Source organism: Phoenix dactylifera, unplaced genomic scaffold, assembly GCF_009389715.1.
Source record: "Phoenix dactylifera cultivar Barhee BC4 unplaced genomic scaffold, palm_55x_up_171113_PBpolish2nd_filt_p 000305F, whole genome shotgun sequence".
Lineage (NCBI taxonomy): Eukaryota > Viridiplantae > Streptophyta > Magnoliopsida > Arecales > Arecaceae > Phoenix > Phoenix dactylifera.
Genome location: NW_024067779.1, coordinates 27,301 through 50,519, shown reverse-complemented (window position 1 = coordinate 50,519; position 23,219 = coordinate 27,301). Strand labels below are relative to the sequence as shown.

Here is a 23,219-nt window from a genome sequence, read left to right as displayed (position 1 = left end):
GACAGGGTGTATGATTAGGAAGCCCATCTCCAACGCCAGGACACCCTCATAGCACTTGGACTGCTGGCATCAAATCTTCCTTAGGGAAGATGGTGCACATCATAATTTGTGGTAGTTGGAGTAGATTAGGTGTCACTACATAATTCTCAATCTAGCAACCCTAAATTTATGATACAGATTTCCTATGCGTCTAAGGACAGTAATCAAAATGAAGTGTTCCCAAGGAGAGCAAGGAGAAGAAAAGCTTAACCAGATAAATATATCGTTGTGCTTTTTATTGACATTCTTTCTTGTATGCATTGATACAGTTCGTATTTCTTAGCCTTGCGCAATATTGAACTTGCAGTAGGTTTGGTCTAGATACAATTCAAGACAAAATCTATATCATCGTAGATAATTGCCAAGGATCAAGCAGTGCAGAAGAAACCAAATTTAACCTTGGGTTTAGAGTACTCAGTAGTAAGTATTTTAGAAGCCACTATGGCATTAGCAGCCTCTGCATAATGAACTCCATCCCAGTTCACATACTTCGAACCTTCAGGGCAGACCGGGCAGGCTGCATTACCACAGGTTATATTCTGATTGAAGTTATATGGAGGTCCGCCGTAGCCGCAACATGCCATCAATGGGTTCTCAAAACCTACATAAGTGAATAAGAGAATTGTAACAATCATTTCCAAAAGCAAACCAATACTTAGGTAGAAATTTGGAATTTCATTACTTATTTTTCTTCATTTGATGTTTTGTTAATGTTGAAGTTCTGCAAATTCTAAAACAGAGAAAGAATATGATTCTAAAACTAATAATTTCCAGAACAAAGTTTAAATCATATAGATTGCTATCTAAGTTTTGTAGCTTACCATATGTAGCATGATTTGCAATAATATCATACTTAATGGTGAAGATATCAGTGTAGACAATGGTGGCATCATTCAACTCAGATCTCAACTCATCGCAGAGAATGTTCAATTGGGCATTGAATTCCTTGGCAGCATTGTTGAAGGGCACGAGACAACCATATCGATCAAGACTGCTGCTATCTTTCCGTGGCAAAGAAAGCTTTTGAGGCAAGCACCCCAGAGGACCAGTGTTGTGGATCCAAAAGCTTTTGCCACCACTACTGTACAAAGTCTGCATTCAGGAGAGGCAAGACCTTAACACCATTCCAAGAGATAAGTCATTATAAAACAACCATGGATGAGAAGAGACTGTGATAAAGAGTTCTCGCACACTGTGAATTATTTGAGGAATCCTTAACTAATTAGATCAGTTAATGAAGGGGCTCTAGAAGTGAAGTTTGAGCAAAGTCAGAAGAAGCTAACAAGTATGAAACTATGACATGCTATTGCTATGCTTAAAGCATAAAACTTCTAATGCAAAGAATTGCAAACATGAGGTTATGAACCGCCAATGAATTTGATATATAGAGGTATACTTGCCTTAACAGCAGTTTTAATTTCAGAAATGACAGATGGGATTCTTTCGATGACTTGATCATAGGGTAAATTCGCACCGAAGGCAGCGGATAGATCATTCTGCCCAATGTCAATAGCATAGAGTGCCTTGTGGAACCCCTCCTCATTGATAAGACCTTTTGAACCTACGACATGGATCAATTGCATTGGTGAACTAAATTTGAAATATACCACAATAATGCAATTTGCTTTGGAGAATTTCAATAAATATTAGCTAGGGGCTAGAGGGAAACCATGGACAGACTGAACTCTATAGTCACACCGCATCGAAAACTCGCAAACTAGACAAAATTTTGATGAACATGGCCATAGAGCAAGACTTCAGTATATATATACCTTGAGCAATGAGCTCCAAAGATCGAGCTTTGAATCGAAGGAACTGATTCACTTGAATGTGCAAAGAGAAGGGAATATCTGGTGGCAGTGCCGTCGAACCAGCAATGGCGAAGTTTGCTCCATTTCTAAAATCTGATCCCACTGATTCCAAATATGGGCTCAGATAACTCATGTGCAAGCTTTCACCTATCAATGACATTGTCAAGAACCCCAATAATTAGATTTATCAATCATAATCTAATTAACACTAGCAAGAACTAAAATGCAAGTCTAAGACTATCAGTAAGTAATAACAAATGGATGACACATGACACCACACTGGAATCACAAAGAAGGCAACATGTTCATAAACTCCAACATAAAACGAGGACCAAACCAGCCTAAATATTTAAATTATAACATCAGTGCAGTGACCCGGAGCATTGGGACCGCGTTTCCCAGTAGGTTCCCTTCGAACATGGTTGCCAGTTCTTCATTTTTTTTTTTTTCCCATTCTCCCACCGGGCATTTCCTTTTACCATCCGTTTCCAACTCGTTTCCAAATCCGTTTCTATTCGTTGCCCACTGAATATTGCCGTTTCCCACCAGGAAAAGTAAATCAGAAAAGAAAGAGGGAAAGGAGGATGAGTGGTGGTGCTCACAGAGGAAGTCGAGGATGAGGCGGCCGTCGCAGAGGCGGCCGGTGGAGCGGTGGAAGAATAGGCGGCCCTCCGGCGGAAAGATTTGGTAGCCGAGACCGGCCATGAGGCCGCCGGTGTCGGAGTTTGAATCGCCGAAGTTGAACACCACCGCATTGCTCCCACATGCCGACTCCACCAACGCCGGCAGAGTAAGAGTAGCAACCACCACCAAGAATAAGAAAGCCGGAGAAATGGTGAGCCACAGCACAAGGCCTCCTCCACCACCCATATAAACTTCTCTTCTCTCTCTAGATGGTTCCTAAGTATCTCCGCCCCCACTACTACTCGTAGTGTAGCTTTAGCCGTCCAAGACTCAATCTCCTCTTCTTGTCCGTGTACAAGATGAGGACAGAGAAGCTGGCTTCCGGTCACAGACACACACTCTCTCTCTCTCTCCCCCTTATACTGCCATTTCTGTCTGAGACTTCTGCTCTCTGTGTCCTTTTCTTTCCATCCAGCTGTGTCCATTAAATCGACAGAGGGAGTGATTCTCATGGGCCCCACTATATTTACAGGGGAGTTAAAGTGTTGGATTGTCATTCATGCGGCAAGTGAATCCAAATTCAATTACACGATTCAGTTTGAGGTTTGGTTCAAGATTTTCTTCTAAGATTTTTCTTGACAATAAATCTTAATTTTTATTTTATTATTATCATCTTTTTTTTTATGGATGAGCCTCGGAGGCAGTGAGCTTGACAACGATGAGCCCAGCCAAAGGAACATTTGCCGGCACATGAGAGGGCTGGCCTCTTTTAGAGCCACTCATATTTTTTAAAAGACGTACAATACCACTAAGTAGTCTTCCATGCTGCGTATCATTTAAGTACTTTTCTTTTGAAGAATGCTGAGTCCGCTCTTTCTCTCCTTTGTTATTTTCTTCTCTTTCATCTTTCTACGTGTCACTATCGTACCAAACAAAAAAAAAAAAAAAATTCCACCCCAAAAATATTAGTAAAGAGAGGAATCAATTCCAAATCACTTGTTCAACTCCAGCAACTTTACAAACTTGATCAGCTTGCAACTTCATTTTTATTAATTGTTTTATCAATATATTTTAAAAACTTGAATAACATATAATCCTATTTCTATTAATTCAACTTTTTGATATTGAAATAATATTTTATGATATCATTTCTTTTGTTATGATTTTAAAAATTCTGCATATATTCTATTTATCCTTAGGTCATAGTTTATAACCCGAAGCCAGAGATGATATAGCATAATGAGTTATTGTGGATTGGATAAATTTTGAAATTGATTTTATTTATCAACTAAAAAAAAGCATTTTTGCCACTTTGAAACAAAATTCTCTTGCTCAATTTTTCTTTCATATTTAATCAGTAACCTATTCTATCTGATTTTCTTATCTCTGGATGGTATCAGAAGAGAGGCTATGTTGTATTTGTTTTTAAGAACAAGGTTTACAAAAATAATTGAAATAAGAATAGTTCTATGTCCGTCGAAACAGTTTGAAAATAATTTTTAGTTGAGAATGCTTTTGTCAATTAAGGAAAAAAAGATGTGCATAAATGATAGCATTTGTTTCTCTTAGAATCAGTTTGATTTGCAAGAAGAGGAGAGAAGAAAATATGGTTACAGAAAAATAAAGAAATACTTTATTTTTTGCGGGGTTGTCAAAGGAGCAAAATAGAAAAGTGTCTTTTTTTATGGAAATAAGATTCCTATATTTTATAAAAAAAATTCATATTGAACATGATAAAGTTCAATTTTCACCAGCTGAGAATTAAGATAATTTTTTTTCCAAAAATACTTTTAAGCTTTTATATAGAAGAGAATAATATTCTTTTTTATATTAAGAGCATAACATATATTTTACATAATTTTTTCAAAAAATAGATAGTCAACTCACTCTGATGCTTGTTTATGGTCAACCAAATATGCAAAATTACTTCTCAACACAAACCAAATAAGTTCTTAGCATAACTATGTTCGATATCAATGAATTTAACTAGTATAGGTATCTTACCATTATGTCTCCTCCATACTTATTTTGTATCATTTTTTGGGTCCACAATACTTATTTCAAATCTATGCCCATCTTATTTCGAATCTACGGTGCCATGAAACCATAGATAATCTCTTCAGCACTGACATGATGGAATTATTATTTTTGGTATGAGATGGAGTCGTGATGGAAGGGTGGGGGTGGGAGTGGGGAGGGATGATAACGACACGCCATACACGTGAAGTGGTGGGGGACACGAGGCGTCACCCAAAGCAGCAAGAGGAGGAGGATGGTGTCGCGGAACGAGCCGCTTTCCACCGACCTGGATTCTCTCCTCATGTCTCTCTCTTTTGGGGCGCTCGTGGGCGGCCAAGGTGGGACCCCGAGCTTGAATGAAAGAAATGGCAACGGAGTTTGGAGGACATTGGCCACGTGCTGTGTTGTCATTTGGAGGACCGAGCCAAACGAGGGGCATGCGTACTGTCTGAACCCCTCTAGATCATGGTCGGAAGAATCTTGAGTTTGTTCAACTTAGGGAGTAGAAAAACGCCACGGTAAATTAAAGCATGGTGGAATCCAAGACATTTTTTTAAACAAAATGATCTCAACTCGAAAATTGAGTTCAGGTTAGACCTAATTTATCGTATCAATCAATTCAATTTAAGACAAATTTGGTTGGAAAGAGATAGGTTCCGAAATAAACATGAAAATAAGTAACTCCCGTTCTAGCAGTTTAGTTGGTTCCAATTTTAGAAAAAAATATAAATACTCTAATCCACCACAATTCAACTCCAACTCTTTTCTAGTATTTAAATTCGATTCTAATTCTGATTTCGATTTCAGTTCCGAACTAAATATATTGGAGAATATAACCATGCTGATTCTCATCCAATTCATTCTAATTTCGATTTCGATTGCAAAACAGACGCATCTTTAATTTAAATAAGTTCGAATAAGCCTATTGCAATCCTATATATATTGTAACTGGTTTTTTGCTTCTCTCAATCAAGTTTTGTGAAGACACAAGAGTTGTAAGCTTGTTAGTTGTGTGATCAGTGGTCCATTTTTAGGTTATAGTATGATCTACCAAAAAAATTAGGAAAATAAATGGCATCCACTTCTTCCTTCTGACCCTAAGCCAAATTGAATTTAAGTTTGGGTTAGAAACAGAATAGTTGAAATGGGTTTGTAGGATTGGTTAAGTTCTTGCTTAGGTAGGTCGGATTAGAGTTTTAAAGCAAGTAATTAGGTTGGGTATGGGACCGCCCTGAATTAGACTTAATTCAACTTAGCTGCAACTCTAATTTCGGTCCTTTATTATAGCAGGGAAGGATTTATATGTGGCAGGATTCAACCTTTCTTATTCTTTTCTTTTCTTTTAATTTGTTTTTGTTTTTTATTTCTCTTTTTTGGAGATGAGGTCTTTAATTGGTGCTGGTTGCACCATGCCTGTACCACAGCTATTCCTTGTCTGCTATGCATATCATGTATCTCAAGAACACAACATGCAAATAACGCTGCAATGAGCAATCAAAGAAAAAGTTTGGACATAAGTTGAATCCAGTCTTAAAAGAGAAAAGAAAGAAAATGATATCAAAATATAACACCCTAAGAACTTAGATGATATAAACTAATGTTTCTTGTTCCATTATTACCGAATAAGATGGTCTTTTTCTTTCTTCATGCCTGCAGAATGATGTTATGATCCCTCAGTATATATTTTCTAGCAATTCCACACTCAACTAGGCTACTGAAGCTCCATCAGAGTTAACAAATATCTTTAACTCAAAGCAGTTCATAAAGAAAACCTAATACTGTGGGTTGGTGATGATCAGGTAGTGCAGAAGTAGTCAAATTTGACTCTGGGCTTTGAGTAGTCGGTGGTAAGTATTTTGGAAGCCACTATGGCATTGGCAGCCTCTGTGTAATGAACTCCATCCCAGCTTATGTACTTGGAGCCATCAGCACAAACACTACAGCTTGGATTACCACACCTTATGCTTGGATTGAAGTTGTATGGAGGTCCACCGTAGCCGCAGCATACAATTACCGCGCTCTCGAAACCTTGAGAAGAGATCGACAGAAGTATGTTAACAAGTACCGGAGAATCAAAGCTGAGGAGCTTGACATATTGTGATAAGTTGTTGTTAGTGACTCACCATATTTGGTATAATTAGCAATGATATCATACTTAATAGCAAAGATATCAATGTAAGTGATGGTGGCATCCTTCAACTCTGAACTCAATTCATCGCAGAGGGAGCTCAGCTGGGCATTGAATTCCTTGGCAGCATTGTTGAAGGTTACAAGACATCCATATGGATCCAGACTGCTATTATCCTTCCGTGGGAGAGAGAGCTTTTCAGGCAGGCATCCCAAGGGTCCAGTGTTGTGTATCCAAAAATTTTTGCCACCATTAGCATACAATGTCTAACAAAGACAAGGCAAGAGAAAGATTACACACCAATCAGATATATTTATGGATATAATTTAAGAGATGATTTGAATCAATTACAATCTCGCATGAAATATATATAAACAATGTATTAGAAGAGATTGCCATCCATACTAGAAGTGTATGAGCCATCCATTGCAGCAAAAAAAGAGAGAAGAGATTGCCATAAACATTGCAAGTTAGCAACAGATTTGTTCGAGAAGAGATTGCCATAAACATTGCAAGTTAGCAACAGATTTGTTCTTCAGGATCCACATGCTAGGAGTGAACATTTAAAATTTGAAAAAAATATCTAAAGAATCTACAAGAATTTGGACAGTAACTATAAATTTCAAAAGAATAGCTAAGCTTATTGATATCTTATCATTCAAAAAAAATGCAGGGAGTTTGCTTACAAGAATAAGTATAGGATTAGCAAGAACAACTAATGAAAGTGAAGTACTTTATTTAAGGGAAATAATGATAGAATATCATCATCACTAACAACAGAAATTATTATTAAATTGGAAATATTCTTTTTTTATAAGTCATTATAGTATACGAATACATCATAAAATTTTCAAGCAATAGAATGACTCCTGATTATTGCAATAACCAAGGAATAGCTTGCCCATCAAATTTTGTCAAAAATTAGAAAAAGGTCATCAAAAAAAGAGATCAATTCAAAAAAAAAATCAGTACTTTGGAGAAAATTATAGTTTTTTCATGAACAGAATTTTACACAGATTACATTATTTCAGACAACACCCTAGTCTGCAAGTAGATGAAAAAGGGGTCTAGAGGATGTTAAGCAGAGTCAAGAGGCAAGCCACTAGGAATGAACTTTAGCTCGTTTGTCAAATTGTGACCCATGGCTTGCCAATTCTCAGGCTTAAGGTTACCGATGTACCCAATAAGTTTGTGAATTAGTAAACACAAGATCATAAGCTATAGGTGAGTTAAATTGAATGGTAGACTTGCTTTGATTGCATTTTTAATCTCAGAAATAAAGATTGGGATTTTTGCAGTCGCTTGATCATAGGTTGAATTTCCACCAAGGGCGCCAGTAAGATCATTCTGCCCAATATCAATAGCATAGAGTGCCTTCTGGAACCCTTCCTCATTTATCAAACCTTCGAAACCTATGACACACATAAATTGGCATTGTTAAATGTATATAGACTAATGCAATCCAATGAACAAATACTCCATAAAGCAATTATCAGCAGGAGTATAAAGATGGACATTAGCCACATTGCACTTGATAGTCTTGAAAAAAGAAATGTAGACCAAACATCACAAAGTAAGTATACCTTGAGAGATGAGTTCTAAAGAACGTGATTTGAAGTGAAGAAATTGGCGCACTTGAGTGCCTAAAGAGAAGGGATTGGTCGAATATGGTTGTGTCGCTGCACCCGCAATGGCAAAGTCTGCTCCATTACTAAAATTTAACCCAATCGACTCCAAATATGGGCTCAAATAACTTATGTTTAAGCTTTCACCTAGCAATCGTAAAACTTTAATCACCAAAAATGCAAGAATAAGGCTCAACTAATTAAAATAATCAAAAAAGCAATTATTATATCGCCCTCGAAAGATAAGTGAACTATAACACTATTATTCAAGTAGTATCATTGTAATAATTCAGCAGAAGAAAGAAAGAAAAAACTCATTTATTCTTTTTCTTGTTATAACACAAGGAAATGGTACCTACAGTATCAAGATAACCAATAAAAAATTCCTGGGAACCGCGTTTCACATGATGATATGAATGTGTTCAATTAAAAAAACAATAAGAAAACATGCCCTGGAGATTTCACTAGTACTTGTTTCCCGTTTCCATCCTACCAAACAAATCAAGGAAGCATGTCTTCCACTGTTTCTCCAAGTGGTTTGAACTTCGTTCGTCTCCAAGTGTGAGTTTTTACTGCTTACCAACTTATAGCCTCCAGTGCAGACTCAAAAGCAAAGAAAAAGACGCTAAGAAGACTACTTACAGAGAAAGTCGACGATGAGTCGGCCGTCGCAGAGGCGTCCGGTGGAGCGGTGGAAGAAAACACGGCCGTGAGGCAACGGGAATACATTTCCAAACCCGGCCGCCGAGCCTCCGGTGTCGGAGTTGGAGTCGCCGAAGTTGAACAACACTGGATTGCTCTCACACTTGGACTCCACCAATGCAGTCAGAAACACCAATAACAAAGCCACTACTACAAGTCCAACACCTCCATTGCTTCCCATCTCTCTCTCTCTCACTCTCTCCTCTATCCTTTGCTCCTGCCTCTTCCTCCTTGCCTTGGGCTAGCTGTGGTGGTCTTGTTCTTTATATGTACGTGCGGAGGAATCCAAATGAAGACAGAGGGAGCCGCCAAAGCAAAGCGCGGTTTCTCGCCACTCTCTTTCTCGAGGTCCAACTCAATCAACCCTGGTAATTTTGGAGAGTCGTGGAGTAATTGCTTCGTAGTTCAAGTAACGCGGATATCCATTTATTTGCGCGGTTCAATGTTGTGATCTCTGACAACTGCATGCGATTCAGCTACCCTAGTCCTTACAGTAAGAAGAAAGCAATATATATCCGCTTCAGAAGAATACAAATAATGCTCATCATCTCCTAAAATTAGCTTAGACTAAAATTTTTTTAAAAACATTATATATATATATATATATATAAAATGATAAATATTAAAATTTAGAATAATATGAGAAGTATTTACAAAATCTATGATTGTTTTTTTTGAAGGTAAATGGAGGAAGCGCCGAGTGCTTCCCCCAGAATTTATTAATAAAAAGAAATATTTACAAGCGGAAGAGAGACTGTACAAGGGCCGGGCCCAAAAGAAACACACACACACACACACACACACAAATAACCCTTCTTAATAAGTGTCTTGCCTTAGAGGGCAAGAAAGCTTTGTGGCTCTCCAAAGCTTTCCCATGGTTAAAAAAAATGTCTGGAAGGGCTTAAAAATTAAAGCCGCGATTGCTAAACATAGAAATACGATCACTAGGACAAGCCATGCTTAATATATTAAAATTAAAAATTAAAAATATTATGTTATATAGATAAATTTTTGAAAAATAAATTAACAAATTACTTTAAAAAAAGAAAGTTTTTTGACAGTAATCAGCCGACGCTATTAAAAAGCGTTGCTAATTTAGCCACCACGCCAAATTTTATCTATGCGAGTGAGTAGCATTAGTATATTATGGCGCTTAAATGCGTCGAAAGTATAGAGAGCTACCATGCATACAAGCAGCTTGTGTCCTATAATGACAATGGTTACAAATAATAGCCGCAAACAGCCAATCTTGAAATCAAAGAAACCTCTGCACTTCGCCCACCAGGACAAAAAAAAAAAAAAAAAAAACTCTGCACCAATATTGGCGCATCACATGAGTCCACCAATTTACTGTGTAATACACTGACAAGTGAATCACACCAATCTTTTTATACCACAAAGTCATGCAAGTAGTACAATATTTTTTTCCTTTTTTTAATAGTGATAATGAGCCACGCAGCATTTACTCCAACACTAGCAATACGGCGAGGAATGGACAAAGGGAACCCGTGACTTGCGAGTGGGGAACAGCGCGGCTCGGCGTGGTGTTTCCATCAATGGATTCCAGCGTCCGCCACTATGATCCAGAGAACAAGAAGCCACCTAAATGGGTGTGCCCAGTGGACCACTGTTTAGCCGGATCTTATTCTTTCCTTTTTGAGCATTGCATCGCATTTTGGATTGCGTCTCACTCTAGGCACAAATTTAGAGTCATGTGTTTAGATTTTGAAAGAAGACGTCAATTTGACTGGTTTGGTTGAGTGGAAGAAACAACTACAGTTGCAAAGATTGAGTTCTAACTTTTGTGGATGAAGTGCTTCTTGATCTTGACAAGAGATGGACCAAAATGAAGTTGCGAAGACTTCGAGTTTCTAGATGTTGCACTCAACTTTGAAGGCGTGAGAAGCATATTGTGTTATTGGATGCATTTAAGTGTATGGATGTCTATTTCAAGCGTCTCAAATGTGTGGTGAGAATGCGATGGGAGGCTATTGCGGTGTTAAATGATCATAGAATCCACCACGCAATAGCTCTATTGCAATCCAAAAGTTCTATCTTGCTTTCACTCTAATGATGAAAACTCTCACGAACATATGTTGGTACTCTTGGTTTATAGGGCGATGAAAAGGATTTTTGTATATAAATAAATTGTTCGCCTTCTCAAACTATTTTTCAACCAAATGTTGGTTGATGCTTGGAAGTTTAACATCAAGATTGCCAATATTTGCTTGGAGTCTAGTAGTTGAACAGCGAATAGTTGCTTAAGGGTGGAGGATTGTTGATAGTTGGAAACTAGCATCTAAATAGCCAAAAGTTGCGTATTATCGTCTAGTTGTTTGATTTGTACTCGTGTCGCCACTGCCACCTGCCTTTGAATTGAGTCAATTTATCTGATGGCAAGAAAAATAAGTGGATGGAGGATCACCTGTATCAGAATGAACCATCTTCACTTCTAGGGTATAGAACTTCAATTCTCTCTTGTAATATTCCTTGTTAGTGTATATGCGTAGGTTCGGCAAACCTCAATTCTCTAGTATTCCTTGTACACAGCTCTTTTATAGAGAGATTTAAGGTTAATTGAAACCTAGCCATGTACGCTAATATTCCCCCTCAAACTAAATGTGGTAGAACAGAAGACAACTTGAGTTTGAAAATCAGATCTCTAAAATATCCAAGTGGATCCGCCTTGGTAAAGATACCAATTATCTAATCAACTAAGATAATAGAAAGAAGATGAATGATATTTCGAACAATATGCTGGCATACAAAATAACAATCATTTCTATATTTAGCACGCTTGTGATAGATATCGTTGTGAGCAATCGGAATAGCACTCCGGTTGTCAAAATTAATAACTATGCATCTGCATGGGTAACTCCATATGCTCCAATAATCAACAAAGCCCAAAAAAAAAATTTCTAAACGGTGTCTTGGTTTGACATGGAGTCTTCAAAATTGATGAAAATTTCTGGCTAACGAAAAATGGTAAACCATCTAACGAAAATATATAGCAAGGCAGAATTTTGTTATTTAATTTTGTGATTAGTAAAGCAATAGTATTGAATAACCAGATGATAAATCATAGCCACAAAAACCAGCTATATAAACAAATGAACTTGTGATACTAAACTCAATGTCAAACTAATAACAGCATTGCCAACAGCTGCTAGCAGCATCTCTCCAATGAGAGTTGGTTTAAATTCTAGATATTGCTCAAAAGAATAATAGATTCCCTCCTAACCTATTGTACGTTAGTATATATTAGTTGTTATAATGAGAAATAATGGTTAATCATGGTAAAATAGTGATGTATCATGTTTAAGTCAACGTTCACAAGATAAGTTTTTTTGAAAAATTCAATCTAGGTATTTAAGTTTTGTTTTTTTTTCAGATGAACAGTTTTGAGGTATATGAATGGCCAGTGATCCTACTTCAACCACCAACCATTGCTTTGCATTTTGAACCACTGCATGGAAAACAGGTAAAATAATGGATCACATATATAAGAATGCACCACCTCTAATAAGAACACAGAATACTATTGTGTGCCCATGAAAAAAAAATAATTCTCAGTGTTGGAAGTTTGGGGTGAAAACAGAGATCCCCATAGTATCCATATGATTTTACTTCTCAATTACACAATGCCTTGAATTTTGGCAATACATTAATGGAATACCTTTGCCCACACAAACACTTGCATAATAATCAATAAACCAGGAGACTTATCAAGAAATTGAGTCGGGGGAGGGGCGCGAGAATGAAGATCAAAGGTTCTAGGTATTTAAACTATGTCGAAGCCCAAGAGAAAACCTAAGCTCCTACAGTGCCGCAACCAACATGAAATGCTTACAATTCTTGACAAGCCTGAACAAATACAAATAACAAGCCCAAGCTGCATGCATACTCGCAATCTGAACATATAAATTAACAGACTCATACAGAAAATATGGGTTGCATAAAACATAAAAAAGTAAGAGCGTGCTAAATACATGACTCATTGATTTGCTTAAACCTCATTCCAGTTTATGAAAGTTGGAACTCCAACAATAACACAAGACATCAGACCTCGTCAAGTCCTCTGTCCACTATGATGTGTCTAAAAGAGTTTAAAGCCACAAGCTATGGCCATCCTCATGATAATTGGATGTATGGCCAAAGGTTCGAGAGAGCTGCCTCCTCACTAGAGACCCACTGATTATGAAACCATCATCTGCAGAAATATGCGGTTTGGTGATGTTGTTATGACTTCTGAAAAAACAATATTTCTACCATCTCCACTGCTTGGTTACCTTTTCTAACAAACCCAGTGGCCATCAAGCAGCCAGAGAAATAGCATTCTGCCAGCAGATTGTCACCGGCTATCATTTAATACCGGTGCAGAGTCATTTAAAATGTACAAGTCATTGAAAGGGATTAACAAGCTCAAACAAGGTATACCACCAGTTCAATGACAGTTGAAAGTTGGCATCTGTATTTGATTAATTTCATGAAAGGTTATGAAGTATACAAATTGAAAACCGTCAGGATAAGTTTCAGCATCAGCAAAAACATAGAACTACTACCCAAAAATCTAACCACAAAACTATTTTGGATGTGGCTAGCAACTTGATATGCCATGTTGTTGCAGGACAGAACATATTCTAACATCTAGGTAAACAGAAAACAATTTCTATAATCTTGTGCAGGATAAGAGAGAAGGAATAGCCTGATTTGATGAAGAGAACATGACGAGTAATGGTAACACCATGCCGGGAAAATTATTAAGAGAAAGTCCTGTCTAGACTCTAGTGCATGCAACACCTCAACTTCATTCCAAGGTGTTGGCTGTATCTTTTCCACTTCTAAGCTTTCTTGTTCAGCTTTGGTCCTTGCTGATCAACAGGAACAGTTCCAAAAGTTAAAAAACCAGAGGAAGATTCACCTAAATCTTTAACCTTGATGTGCACTGAACCAATAGTGACAACATCAGCTACAGCATTTGAGCAGTCAGCTTCATTTGTCTTGGAAATAATAGAAAGAGAACTAGTCTTCATTATAGGACTTGCACCACTAGGATTTACTATTGGTTTAGGCTTAGCATCCTTTTTATCCAATTGTCTGGAAGCACCAAGTTTTGGGAAAACCTGCTCATTATTGAGCGCCATATTGCCTGCTATCTTCAAATCATCAGGCTTGCTTGGACTTCCTACTGTGGTTCCAGAATGATGAACTATACCATTAAGTCGCTTGCCAGCTGCTTTTAGAGGCTGACTGACTGTACTATATGATTGCTTTCCATCTGCTTGTGGAAACTTAAAATGTGTACCATTCAATCTCTTTTCATCTGCCTTAGGAGGATGAACAGAATAACTTAGTTGTCTCCTATCCCAATTTGAATGCTGATCATTTGTAACATTTGGTTGTTTGCGATCAGCTTTTAAAGATTGACTGACTGTACAGTTTACTTGTCTTGCATCTGTTTTTGGAGAATCAACTGTACTACTCTGTTGCTTGTCAACTGCTTTAAAGGGCTGAATGGCTAAATCAGGTAATTGTTTTGCATTGAGTTTAGGAAGCTTATTGGCTGTAACATTTTGTTGCTTTCCTTCCAATATTCTGGGCTGATCAACTATACTACTTGGTTGTTTGTCTTCTTTTCCATCTGCTGTCATATGCTGCTTCACTGTACCAACTGGCTGTTCACTATCCACATTGAGAGGCTGACTGACCTTACGATTCATTTGTATTTCATCATTCTTTGGAATCTCATTGTCAACTGGTTTTTCGTCCACTTTCACAAATTGGGTGACAATTTCATCTCGTTGGATGTCATCTGCTGCTGGTGGCTGATTGACAGAACCATTAAATATGTTTTTAGGGACAAATGCAGGTACAAAGAGAGAAGAGTTGTATTTTCTTCTGAGAAGTCTGGATTTTTCTTCCCGTGTAACCTGTTCCCGCTCTTCATAGTGAATAAAGTCATCGAGTATCGATCCCTTCAGGGGACCACTTTTAAATATTTTGAGCATATTCCTGCCTGGAATATAAGTTATCTGCACACAAACAACCCAACTTACCAGGATGAATAAGTTACTTAGTAACATGATATTCATGAACAATATTCACCAAATTAAGCATATTGATGTAAGATTCGTTCTGTTGACAATAAACATCCTTTCAAAACAAGCAGAAAGCTACAAAATGACAGTAGCTAGGAACTTAAAACAGAATAGCTAGAAGTATCATCTGTAAATCAAAATACTATTGTCCACGATGAGAAGAGAAAACAGAAAAGGGAGATCCCAGTGGGATAGGTGAACACTAAGAGGGGCAACTAAAAGATGACATCAATATATAACCTACTTCTCCTACAAATATACACACTTGAATTTGTGCCTCTAAAGGTCCATGCAGAACAAGAAGGCAGGCAATAAGAGCTTGGAAAAAGAAAGAAGAAAGGTACTCAAACTAAAATACAAAAATGCACATCATTACTTGTGCGCAATGAGCCAAACCAGAAAAACAAAGGAAGCACTCGCTGGTGAAAGCTCAAAAAAGAAGCCAACAGCAACTAGCCAATAAAAAATACAACAAGCTCTTTCAAAAACAGCTAAAAGAGAGCAGGCATGTCATCATTTAATCTGTAGGTCCTGAATTGAAAGATAAAAGTTAAAACATGGAATAGAACCACAATGTGGATCAGAAAATCCTATTACTGATATCTGAAACATGTTGTTCTGAAAAGAAGATTTTTATAGTAGCACTAGTATAACATATAGAAGTTTAAAGTTGGTTTAAGATGTGCATTAATAGGAATTTGTATTCACAGTAGGCAACAATTTCATATGCAAGCATTTTTGGTACAAAACTGATGAATGAAATTTCAACTTAGCATTAAAAACAATGACAAAATATGTATTTTACCTCTTGTGTATCTCTGCTATGAGTTACAGGTTTGTTTTCATTGTTCTCTAATATGATGTGCCGGAAACTAGAGTTTGGTACATCCTTTATTATGTGCCATCTGACAGGGAAGCTACCAGTCCATTTATCTTGCTGCCAGAAATCCATGTCCTTGTGAAAATCAACAGGGCCTGTCATCTCAGCGACACCACAAAACTGCCCACTTGCATTAACCTATAGAGATAATTTTTTTCAGAATAAATTTGACAAATAGTACAACAAAAAAAGAGGCTGAATAATTATCCAAACCGCAAATGATTTACTTACAGAGAAGAACAGAAATACAGGGCACTGTTTCGGCTTCCCCACAGATAATTTCTGAGCATCTTCATATGCACTATCCAGCCTCCTGTTTCCATTGGGAGTGCTTGACCATACATTATATTTAATGCTCTTATGCACGTCATCCTCGCTGTAAGATTTAATGACAAAGAATTTGGCATCTGGATATTCCACTGGAAAGTCATCCCTGTTATATTGATCAACATTAATGACGATGTTTCCCTGCGAATCACTAACAGCCACTTTTGTTGTGAAGGATTTGACAGTGATGGAAGTCCATTGACCTCTTCCCTTGTCCGTTCTGGGGCCCTGATCTTGCTCATTCAACATAGATGAGCTTCCCCTGCCATTATATAAGAACCCATTTGACTGAAAATATGGCCTGAACTTATCAACAGTGGCCCACTTACAAACATTGGACCCAAATTTGTTGAGGGCATTGCTAGCTGACATGTCACCTATTAATGAATTTTGAACAGGAGAAACTCTCTCACATGAGAAGTTATCTGTTGCTTGAACTGAACCAGAAGAATTTCTACCCTGAGACTGAGATGCAGTCAACATATAAAGTTTAGTATGAAAGGCAGGAAGTGCTTAATGGCATGTACAACTGCTACAGGAAGAAAAGATATGACTAAAAGGCTTTAAACTGCCCCAGAATAGTGACAGCATTATGGCTTTTATAAAGGAGGATTTGTACGCAATTATAAAGTCTATTTGCCAACAACAATTTTCTCATAAAAAAGAAGGCATGGAGTATACCATGTTAGAAAACTCAAAGTGATACCTGGGTTACGTGAGGAAGATTACTCGGCAACATGCTTCCATGTGATGCAGACTGCTTACTTGGTGGCATGTTATCTACTTGCCCTTCTGATAAGTTACCTGGGGCATGAAACTGTTGGGATGAAGTTTCCGACAATGAATTCCCTAAAGCAACCCTTTGAGAAGTGACAGCTTTTCCTGCAGGTGCTTGTGGAAGTGCACATTTTGCACCTTCAATATAACACTTGCTAGCAACTGTTGCAACAGGACTGACTAATAGAGGCTCTGAAGTATCCTTTGGGACAATATCAGAACTAGACTGAAGAATGATTGGAACATAAGGACTTGAAGAAACAGGTTGCTGATAAGTGGGGCTGGTGAAGTACTGTTGTGTTCCTATAAATGGGCTGTCAGCTCCTATGACAGCACCAGGTATAAAAGGATTGTAAGGGTTGTAATCAGATTGTGCGTATCCATAACTAGGTGTAAAATATACATATGGCAAACTTTCAGCCTGCACACCCTGCAGAAAAAATCAAAAAGCAGTTTATAGTTTGGTTGATGCAGATATAATGCATAAGCCAACCCAAGGGTAGAACATTTAAAATTACCGAGTAATGGTGATCTTGACCATCTAAAACAAAAAACCTATTGTGGTCACCCCATTCGCCAGGTGATTCAATTCCTGATCATATAAATTGAAAAAAAAATATTAGACGGCAATTTCCCCCAAAACAATACTCTTTCTTTTTCGCTGGACAGGATAATACTCCAAACAAAAAACACTAATATAGATTTGTTCAGAATTTATAAGCTTACCTGTAGAGTAATACCCATAGTAGTTGGCAGCAGGAGGATAGTATACGCCCTGGTCAAATATGAAGTCTGGTGTCGCTTTGCTAGCCATAAGAACAATCTCCTTGGCAGATAGTCCAGATGTCGGATGGGGGTATGACAAAGAAGCAGATAACTGCAAAACAAGGACAATAATTATTTGGAAAAAAAAAAAGAACAGAAAAGTCACTACCAGAAGGCATCAGAATGACACACGCAAACTAATTCAAGCCACAATACCAGCCATATGGCATAGGAGTACCAACTAAACTTAGATATGATGCAAATAAATGTACCACAATTAAACTTCCTAGAAAGCATGCAATTAGTCTTCAAAATTTATTTCAAAACATACATCCAAGTATGGCTAATATAGGCATATATCATTTTCAATAACTCTAAAGTTCACCCAATTGTAAAGCTATGTCCCAACTAATTGCTTTGTATAAAGTTAAAAATTGCATCCTTTCTACCAATATTACAAGTACATCTCTCTACATCACTTCCAATACCATAATGGATAAGGAAGGGCATGAGAAAGCAAGCATTTATTAATAAGAAACCTCTATGTGTTTCAAGAAAACATTGATCAAATAAAAATCCAGAAAATCACACAAGGAAAGTGTTGCTCAGCCAGCAACCATGAGCACAGAAAGAAGGGAAGGATAAAAGAATGTGCTCAAGTAGAAAAACGAACGGTGTAAGTTGTTGGGAGAGGAAGAGGGGCGAGTGCTGGGCACAGAGGGTTTTGATATTAGTTACCACTGCTCAAGTAAGGCTTGTAAGAACAATACTGTATAAATTTGTAGATGAACATCAACAAACATCAAAATAAAGTATATAGTTACAAGAAATCCCAATAGATTGTAATTTTGTGACTTGAAGCAACACAATCATTCCACTGGTGATATAGATAAAATTACATTGCACAACTTTAAAAAAAAAAAAAAACAGTTTTATGATGGAAATATGACGGTATAATCCACATTGCAAAGCATACAAAATGAAGATTCATATAACAATAAAATAGCAAGAGCCCTTATCCTGTTCATTCTTATCAATGGCTACACTCTCTATCAGTGACAGCCTTCTGAATTCCTGACAATTCCAAGCGAGGTTTTAAATCTTCACTCATTTTTTCTTAACCCTTTTGATGCAGATCCAGCTTGTTCTCCTTACCCAAGCCTACTCGGATCTTCATGACCAACAGATATGCCTTGTCAATCAGTTCTATAGCACTTCAATCCTACTGCAACTTCAACTTATATTGTATTCATAGAGTTATTGCATTTTCACTTTGAGATGCTTATCTCTTCAAAGTCATCTAATGCGTGTAGACTCCTCCTCATTGCTAAACAATCTAATCGACAAAACATTGTCAGTTCCAGTTTGTTATCTAGTTATTTTTATCTTAATTATAATGTTATAAAAACAAGAAGTACCGCTAAATCATCAAGCTTGCTTTAATTATATAATATATATATATGAGACTACCTCTTTATTCCTTAGTTTCGGGAATCAAGGAAAAATGACTACACGCGAATAATTATCGACCATCAGTTTTGACTAATGCCTCATTTTGTATTTGTTTAAGTGTCTTAACAATCACAGCACTACATATACTTAATTTGAGTAGAATTATGTTGATAGCCTCATCAACACCAGCATTATTTCATGATCCCAATCTGGCAAGTAACCATCTTTTCATATTAGTGATTATTAAACTATATGATGTGTAAATAACGTACTCCATCATCAGAATGGACATAGTCCTGGTAGCCCTTAACCAAACCTTAATTCAGGCTCACTATGAGTAAATCTTGCTCTTTGAATAAAAAATTCAAAACAAATTATTAACAATTTTTTTATAAAAAAAACATGTACAGAATTCTTCCTTGATGCATACAACTCTCATGGGAGCATATCATATGCTTTATCAAGGTCAGGAAGAAACTATATAAATCCTTATTCCTTTTTATATATATTTCCATCAATTGTACGAGAGAATAATTATCACGATCCGCTTTTCTAACCTAGAAAAAATGAAATGAGATCTCCAATCCCCATCATGTTTCATACTTTTCTATATAAAGGTATCCCTAGAAAGCATGCAACCCACACATTCTGAATACGGGCATGTGGAGGTAAGTTCTACAAGAAAAACATGCTGCAATGATAGGTAAGCAAGCACATCATAGACTTGTCTGTGACATTTTTCAGATCATAGCTTCCCTAACATAAACATCCAAACAGATGTTTCGTAAATGTGCAACAGTAAAGGGAGCACCCTGTCACCATGTTATTCCATTTGTGATCTACATTTTTACGCACGCATGCCTGTTAAGATTTAAGAAGAAATTTGAAACCTAGGTCTAATGGTTCACGACCATAAATTTTAATGTCACAAATTATTGATAGATTCACTATTAAAACATTATCAAACCAAGGAATGTTCCCTCACATTATTGGACATATCTACCAGCGCATGACCTTTCTACTAGCTGAAGAAACACATTACTGACCCATTCATAACATTATAGGCAACAATACTGGTCACACATTAAAAAATTGACAACAAACAAAATGAAAAGAGATATGTCAATGCTTGAAGCATTAAAAAAATAATCATGTTCCTGAAAATTTTCCTCTCCAAGGTACAAATTTAGTGCCATCAAGCTGGGCAGCCACGACATATAACAACATAACAAATAAATATATGCGCAAACAAAAAGCAACTATCAATACTTTTATAATAGAAAAAAGCCCCGCGAAGCTGCAAGAAAATCCAAGTAAAATAATAAAATTTCCCAAAGAATCACAGTAAAATAGACGGGAAAGAATAATAACATTCAAATCTGTCCACCGACCACAAAAACTTTAAACCCCAAAATGAAATCGAATATCTACAGATAGAACCAATACCAATAATCAAGTTATTTGCGCAAAATATTTAGAAAACATGACCTGGCGCCATCGATCAATACCGGCAAGGGAAAGTTAAGAGGAAACCCTAGAATCTCATAAAACCATCCAAAAAAAACCCCAATCCATGCTGAAATTCATCGTTGTAGGGGGGAAATACGATTTTTCGAACACGCTAAAAGGAAAAGTTAATCGATTCGGAAGAGAGATTATACCAAAAAGGAGAAAAAGCCCTGACTTCGATCACAGACAAAATGGAGAGCCTCCGCAAAGGGAAGAGAGAAAGAGAGATGGAATTCTTCAACTCCGGCAGCGATTTCCGGCACCTCGGTCACCCTTAATTTTCGTGCTAAATCGCATCCAAAACCCTAACACAAACAAATTTAAGGGGAAAAAAAATGGAGAGAGACGAGGAATATGGGGCGTTTTGGGACGTTTTGTAATTTATTTTATAATTAAATGCCAAAATTGCCCTTACCTTTATCTCTGAAATACCGAAGCAACCGTTGGAGACCGCCAAATTTAAAATTACCTAATCGCAAGCTTCATAAAACTTCGATTGTTTACCATATGTACATCTAGAGTCAGACTTGCGGGGATTAGGATTAGTAAAAAGGTTTAACCGAAGGGTAAATTAGTCAATTAGGAATAAAGGGCAATGAATTCAAAAATAGAAAGACTTTCGGGTATAAACTTAATTACCAAAAATTTGGTTCAAAACCATTCTTTTCTTTGGGGTAAAAATTAAAAACCGTTCTTTGGAATAATGCCATCACAATGTTTTCTAATATAGAAGTGGTTTAAGTTGCAATATATTTTGATCACAATAATGAATCCCCATAATAGTTAGATGCATAGTCACAATGTAGAACACAGAGGTTACTCAAATTAAATAGATCGATCCAACTAAACTTGTCTAGATGAAGATATAGGAAGAAAATCTAAGAGTTACTTAAATTCAATAAATTGGTCCAAAGGCTCGTCCAAGCGTAGTATAAAGATTTCTAATGTTAAACTATTATCAAAAAATTTTATAAATACAAAACAGAATATAATATTTATTTATAAGATAGTTATATAATTATCTTGGCGATAGTGTTATATAATGTTAAACATTATATGCCTATTTCTAGAAATTGCATATCAAAAATTAAATAAAATCAACATAATGTTATACTTGATAATTTTTGTATTATCGTCATGGTGTTAAATCCTAGCGGCTAACTAGTCTTTTGTTACATTAAATTCCTCTTCCAGCCAAAGTTATCTAGGACAGAAAAACACCAATTAAATGAATTAATATCGAGTAAGATAAAATTTCAAAAGCATTTCTAAATTTTGATAACGAAATCGTATTGTTTTTTTTTGTTGATGAAATAAAGAAAGCATAACTTGATAATGGGGATCACACGTGGATGGCATGAGGTCTGCTAGCTTGTTTTGGAATGCTTACTTTTAGTTTTAGAAAGGAATGCTTACTTTTTCATGCATAAAGTTTGATGCAAAATAGAAGGACATGCATAAACAACCAATAAAGGAACGAAAAAAGTGAAGAAAACAAATCCACATGGCTCATCCTCAAAAGGCTTTTATAGATGGTTATACTTGGTAAACATCATTGTGTTGTCAAAAATAACCATGAAATTGAAATATCCACTGCCAAGTGTTCGAAGGAAGGAGGAAGAAGAAGAAATACCAGCTGCGGTAGTGTAGTTTGTCATATTCTAGCAGGTATTTTGCAAGCTTAGCTTAAATCTGAAAGCACTGAGAAAGCAAAGAAAAAACTATAGCAAAGACATCTTTTTGAAGGAATAAGGCGTCCTAAGAATGATTTGTGCAAGCATCTAACTCAACTAGCAAAGCATATTTTGCCCTACAACAGTAAGCATGGTGACACTACTTCTCGTAGCAATACAAGAAACATCAAGAACAGGCATGTCAATGGGCTTTAATGGAGGTAGCACTTAATTAGGTGATAAGTGCTAAATAATGCATAAATTAATATTTTACTCATAACACTTATCATTATTTTTATGCACATATTTTAAATTTAAACATAAGAAAATGTGTTCCCATTCATCATGGCATTATTAAAAATAATTCGAGTTTGCCTGATTTTATTGAGTCTAATGTGTGCAGGTCAAGTCGAACTAATTGGGATGATGTCTGAACTAATGTGTGCAGGTCGCGTTTGCAGCTAAACCCGTGTCCACGTCACCCTTTAAGTGCTTAGAGATCAAGCTTCCATGTCACTCTCCCTCCCATGTCCAAAAAAACAGAACCCACATTCCTTCCGTTCGCATTATTCCAGCATTTCCAGCCAACTTCATATCATCCTTCCTCTCAAACGCCCGCATCTGAGCATCTCAACAACCAACTCTCATGTGCTTCCCACATCCGCATTTTCCACACGTCCCCATCACTTCCTCCCAACTAAATCCAATGTCTCCCCTGTTCCACGTCCAAAGATCCTATGTTCCCAACCGTATCCAATCCCTCATCTCCCCAATCCGTGAACGCGTCCCA

General features: G+C 36.9%; 3 protein-coding genes across 3 annotated transcripts; all 3 read right to left on the bottom strand.

The window, feature by feature from the left end:
* Positions 1 to 239: 239 nt before the first annotated feature.
* Positions 240 to 2,933, bottom strand: LOC103722665 (GDSL esterase/lipase LIP-4-like). The gene is made up of 5 exons (XM_008813302.2): positions 2,453 to 2,933; positions 1,812 to 1,997; positions 1,440 to 1,600; positions 861 to 1,131; positions 240 to 640 (listed from the first exon to the last, which is right to left on the bottom strand). The coding sequence occupies exons 1-5, from the start codon at positions 2,718 to 2,720 to the stop codon at positions 408 to 410; spliced, it is 1,119 nt and encodes a 372-aa protein (XP_008811524.2). The 5' UTR covers positions 2,721 to 2,933; the 3' UTR covers positions 240 to 407.
* A 3,112-nt stretch (positions 2,934 to 6,045) lies between these two features.
* LOC120105524 (GDSL esterase/lipase LIP-4-like) lies at positions 6,046 to 9,413 on the bottom strand. Its single transcript, XM_039118084.1, has 5 exons — positions 8,889 to 9,413; positions 8,205 to 8,393; positions 7,873 to 8,033; positions 6,617 to 6,887; positions 6,046 to 6,521 (listed from the first exon to the last, which is right to left on the bottom strand). The coding sequence occupies exons 1-5, from the start codon at positions 9,127 to 9,129 to the stop codon at positions 6,289 to 6,291; spliced, it is 1,095 nt and encodes a 364-aa protein (XP_038974012.1). The 5' UTR covers positions 9,130 to 9,413; the 3' UTR covers positions 6,046 to 6,288.
* A 3,983-nt stretch (positions 9,414 to 13,396) lies between these two features.
* On the bottom strand, positions 13,397 to 21,101 carry LOC103722663 (YTH domain-containing protein ECT4-like). The gene is made up of 7 exons (XM_008813300.4): positions 20,909 to 21,101; positions 17,757 to 17,907; positions 17,549 to 17,622; positions 16,960 to 17,460; positions 16,158 to 16,718; positions 15,852 to 16,064; positions 13,397 to 14,980 (listed from the first exon to the last, which is right to left on the bottom strand). The coding sequence occupies exons 2-7, from the start codon at positions 17,842 to 17,844 to the stop codon at positions 13,790 to 13,792; spliced, it is 2,628 nt and encodes an 875-aa protein (XP_008811522.2). The 5' UTR covers positions 17,845 to 17,907; positions 20,909 to 21,101; the 3' UTR covers positions 13,397 to 13,789.
* Between the last annotated feature and the right edge of the window lie 2,118 nt (positions 21,102 to 23,219).

What these genes read in the sequence shown, in the direction of transcription:
- LOC103722665 (XM_008813302.2), bottom strand. Translation starts at nt 2,720, where the DNA reads ATGGGTGGTGGAGGAGGCCTTGTGCTGTGGCTCACCATTTCTCCGGCT. An exon ending in TTTGGAGCTCATTGCTCAAG is followed by an intron (nt 1,601 to 1,811) that starts GTATATATATAC and finishes TCCATGTCGTAG; the next exon opens with GTTCAAAAGGTCTTATCAAT. An exon ending in AAATTAAAACTGCTGTTAAG is followed by an intron (nt 1,132 to 1,439) that starts GCAAGTATACCT and finishes TCCTGAATGCAG; the next exon opens with ACTTTGTACAGTAGTGGTGG.
- LOC120105524 (XM_039118084.1), bottom strand. Translation starts at nt 9,129, where the DNA reads ATGGGAAGCAATGGAGGTGTTGGACTTGTAGTAGTGGCTTTGTTATTG. An exon ending in AGATTAAAAATGCAATCAAA is followed by an intron (nt 6,888 to 7,872) that starts GCAAGTCTACCA and finishes TGTCTTTGTTAG; the next exon opens with ACATTGTATGCTAATGGTGG. An exon ending in TGCTAATTATACCAAATATG is followed by an intron (nt 6,522 to 6,616) that starts GTGAGTCACTAA and finishes TCTCTTCTCAAG; the next exon opens with GTTTCGAGAGCGCGGTAATT.
- LOC103722663 (XM_008813300.4), bottom strand. Translation starts at nt 17,844, where the DNA reads ATGGCTAGCAAAGCGACACCAGACTTCATATTTGACCAGGGCGTATAC. An exon ending in GTCAAGATCACCATTACTCG is followed by an intron (nt 17,461 to 17,548) that starts GTAATTTTAAAT and finishes TTTTTTCTGCAG; the next exon opens with GGTGTGCAGGCTGAAAGTTT. An exon ending in CTGTATTTCTGTTCTTCTCT is followed by an intron (nt 16,065 to 16,157) that starts GTAAGTAAATCA and finishes TTATCTCTATAG; the next exon opens with GTTAATGCAAGTGGGCAGTT.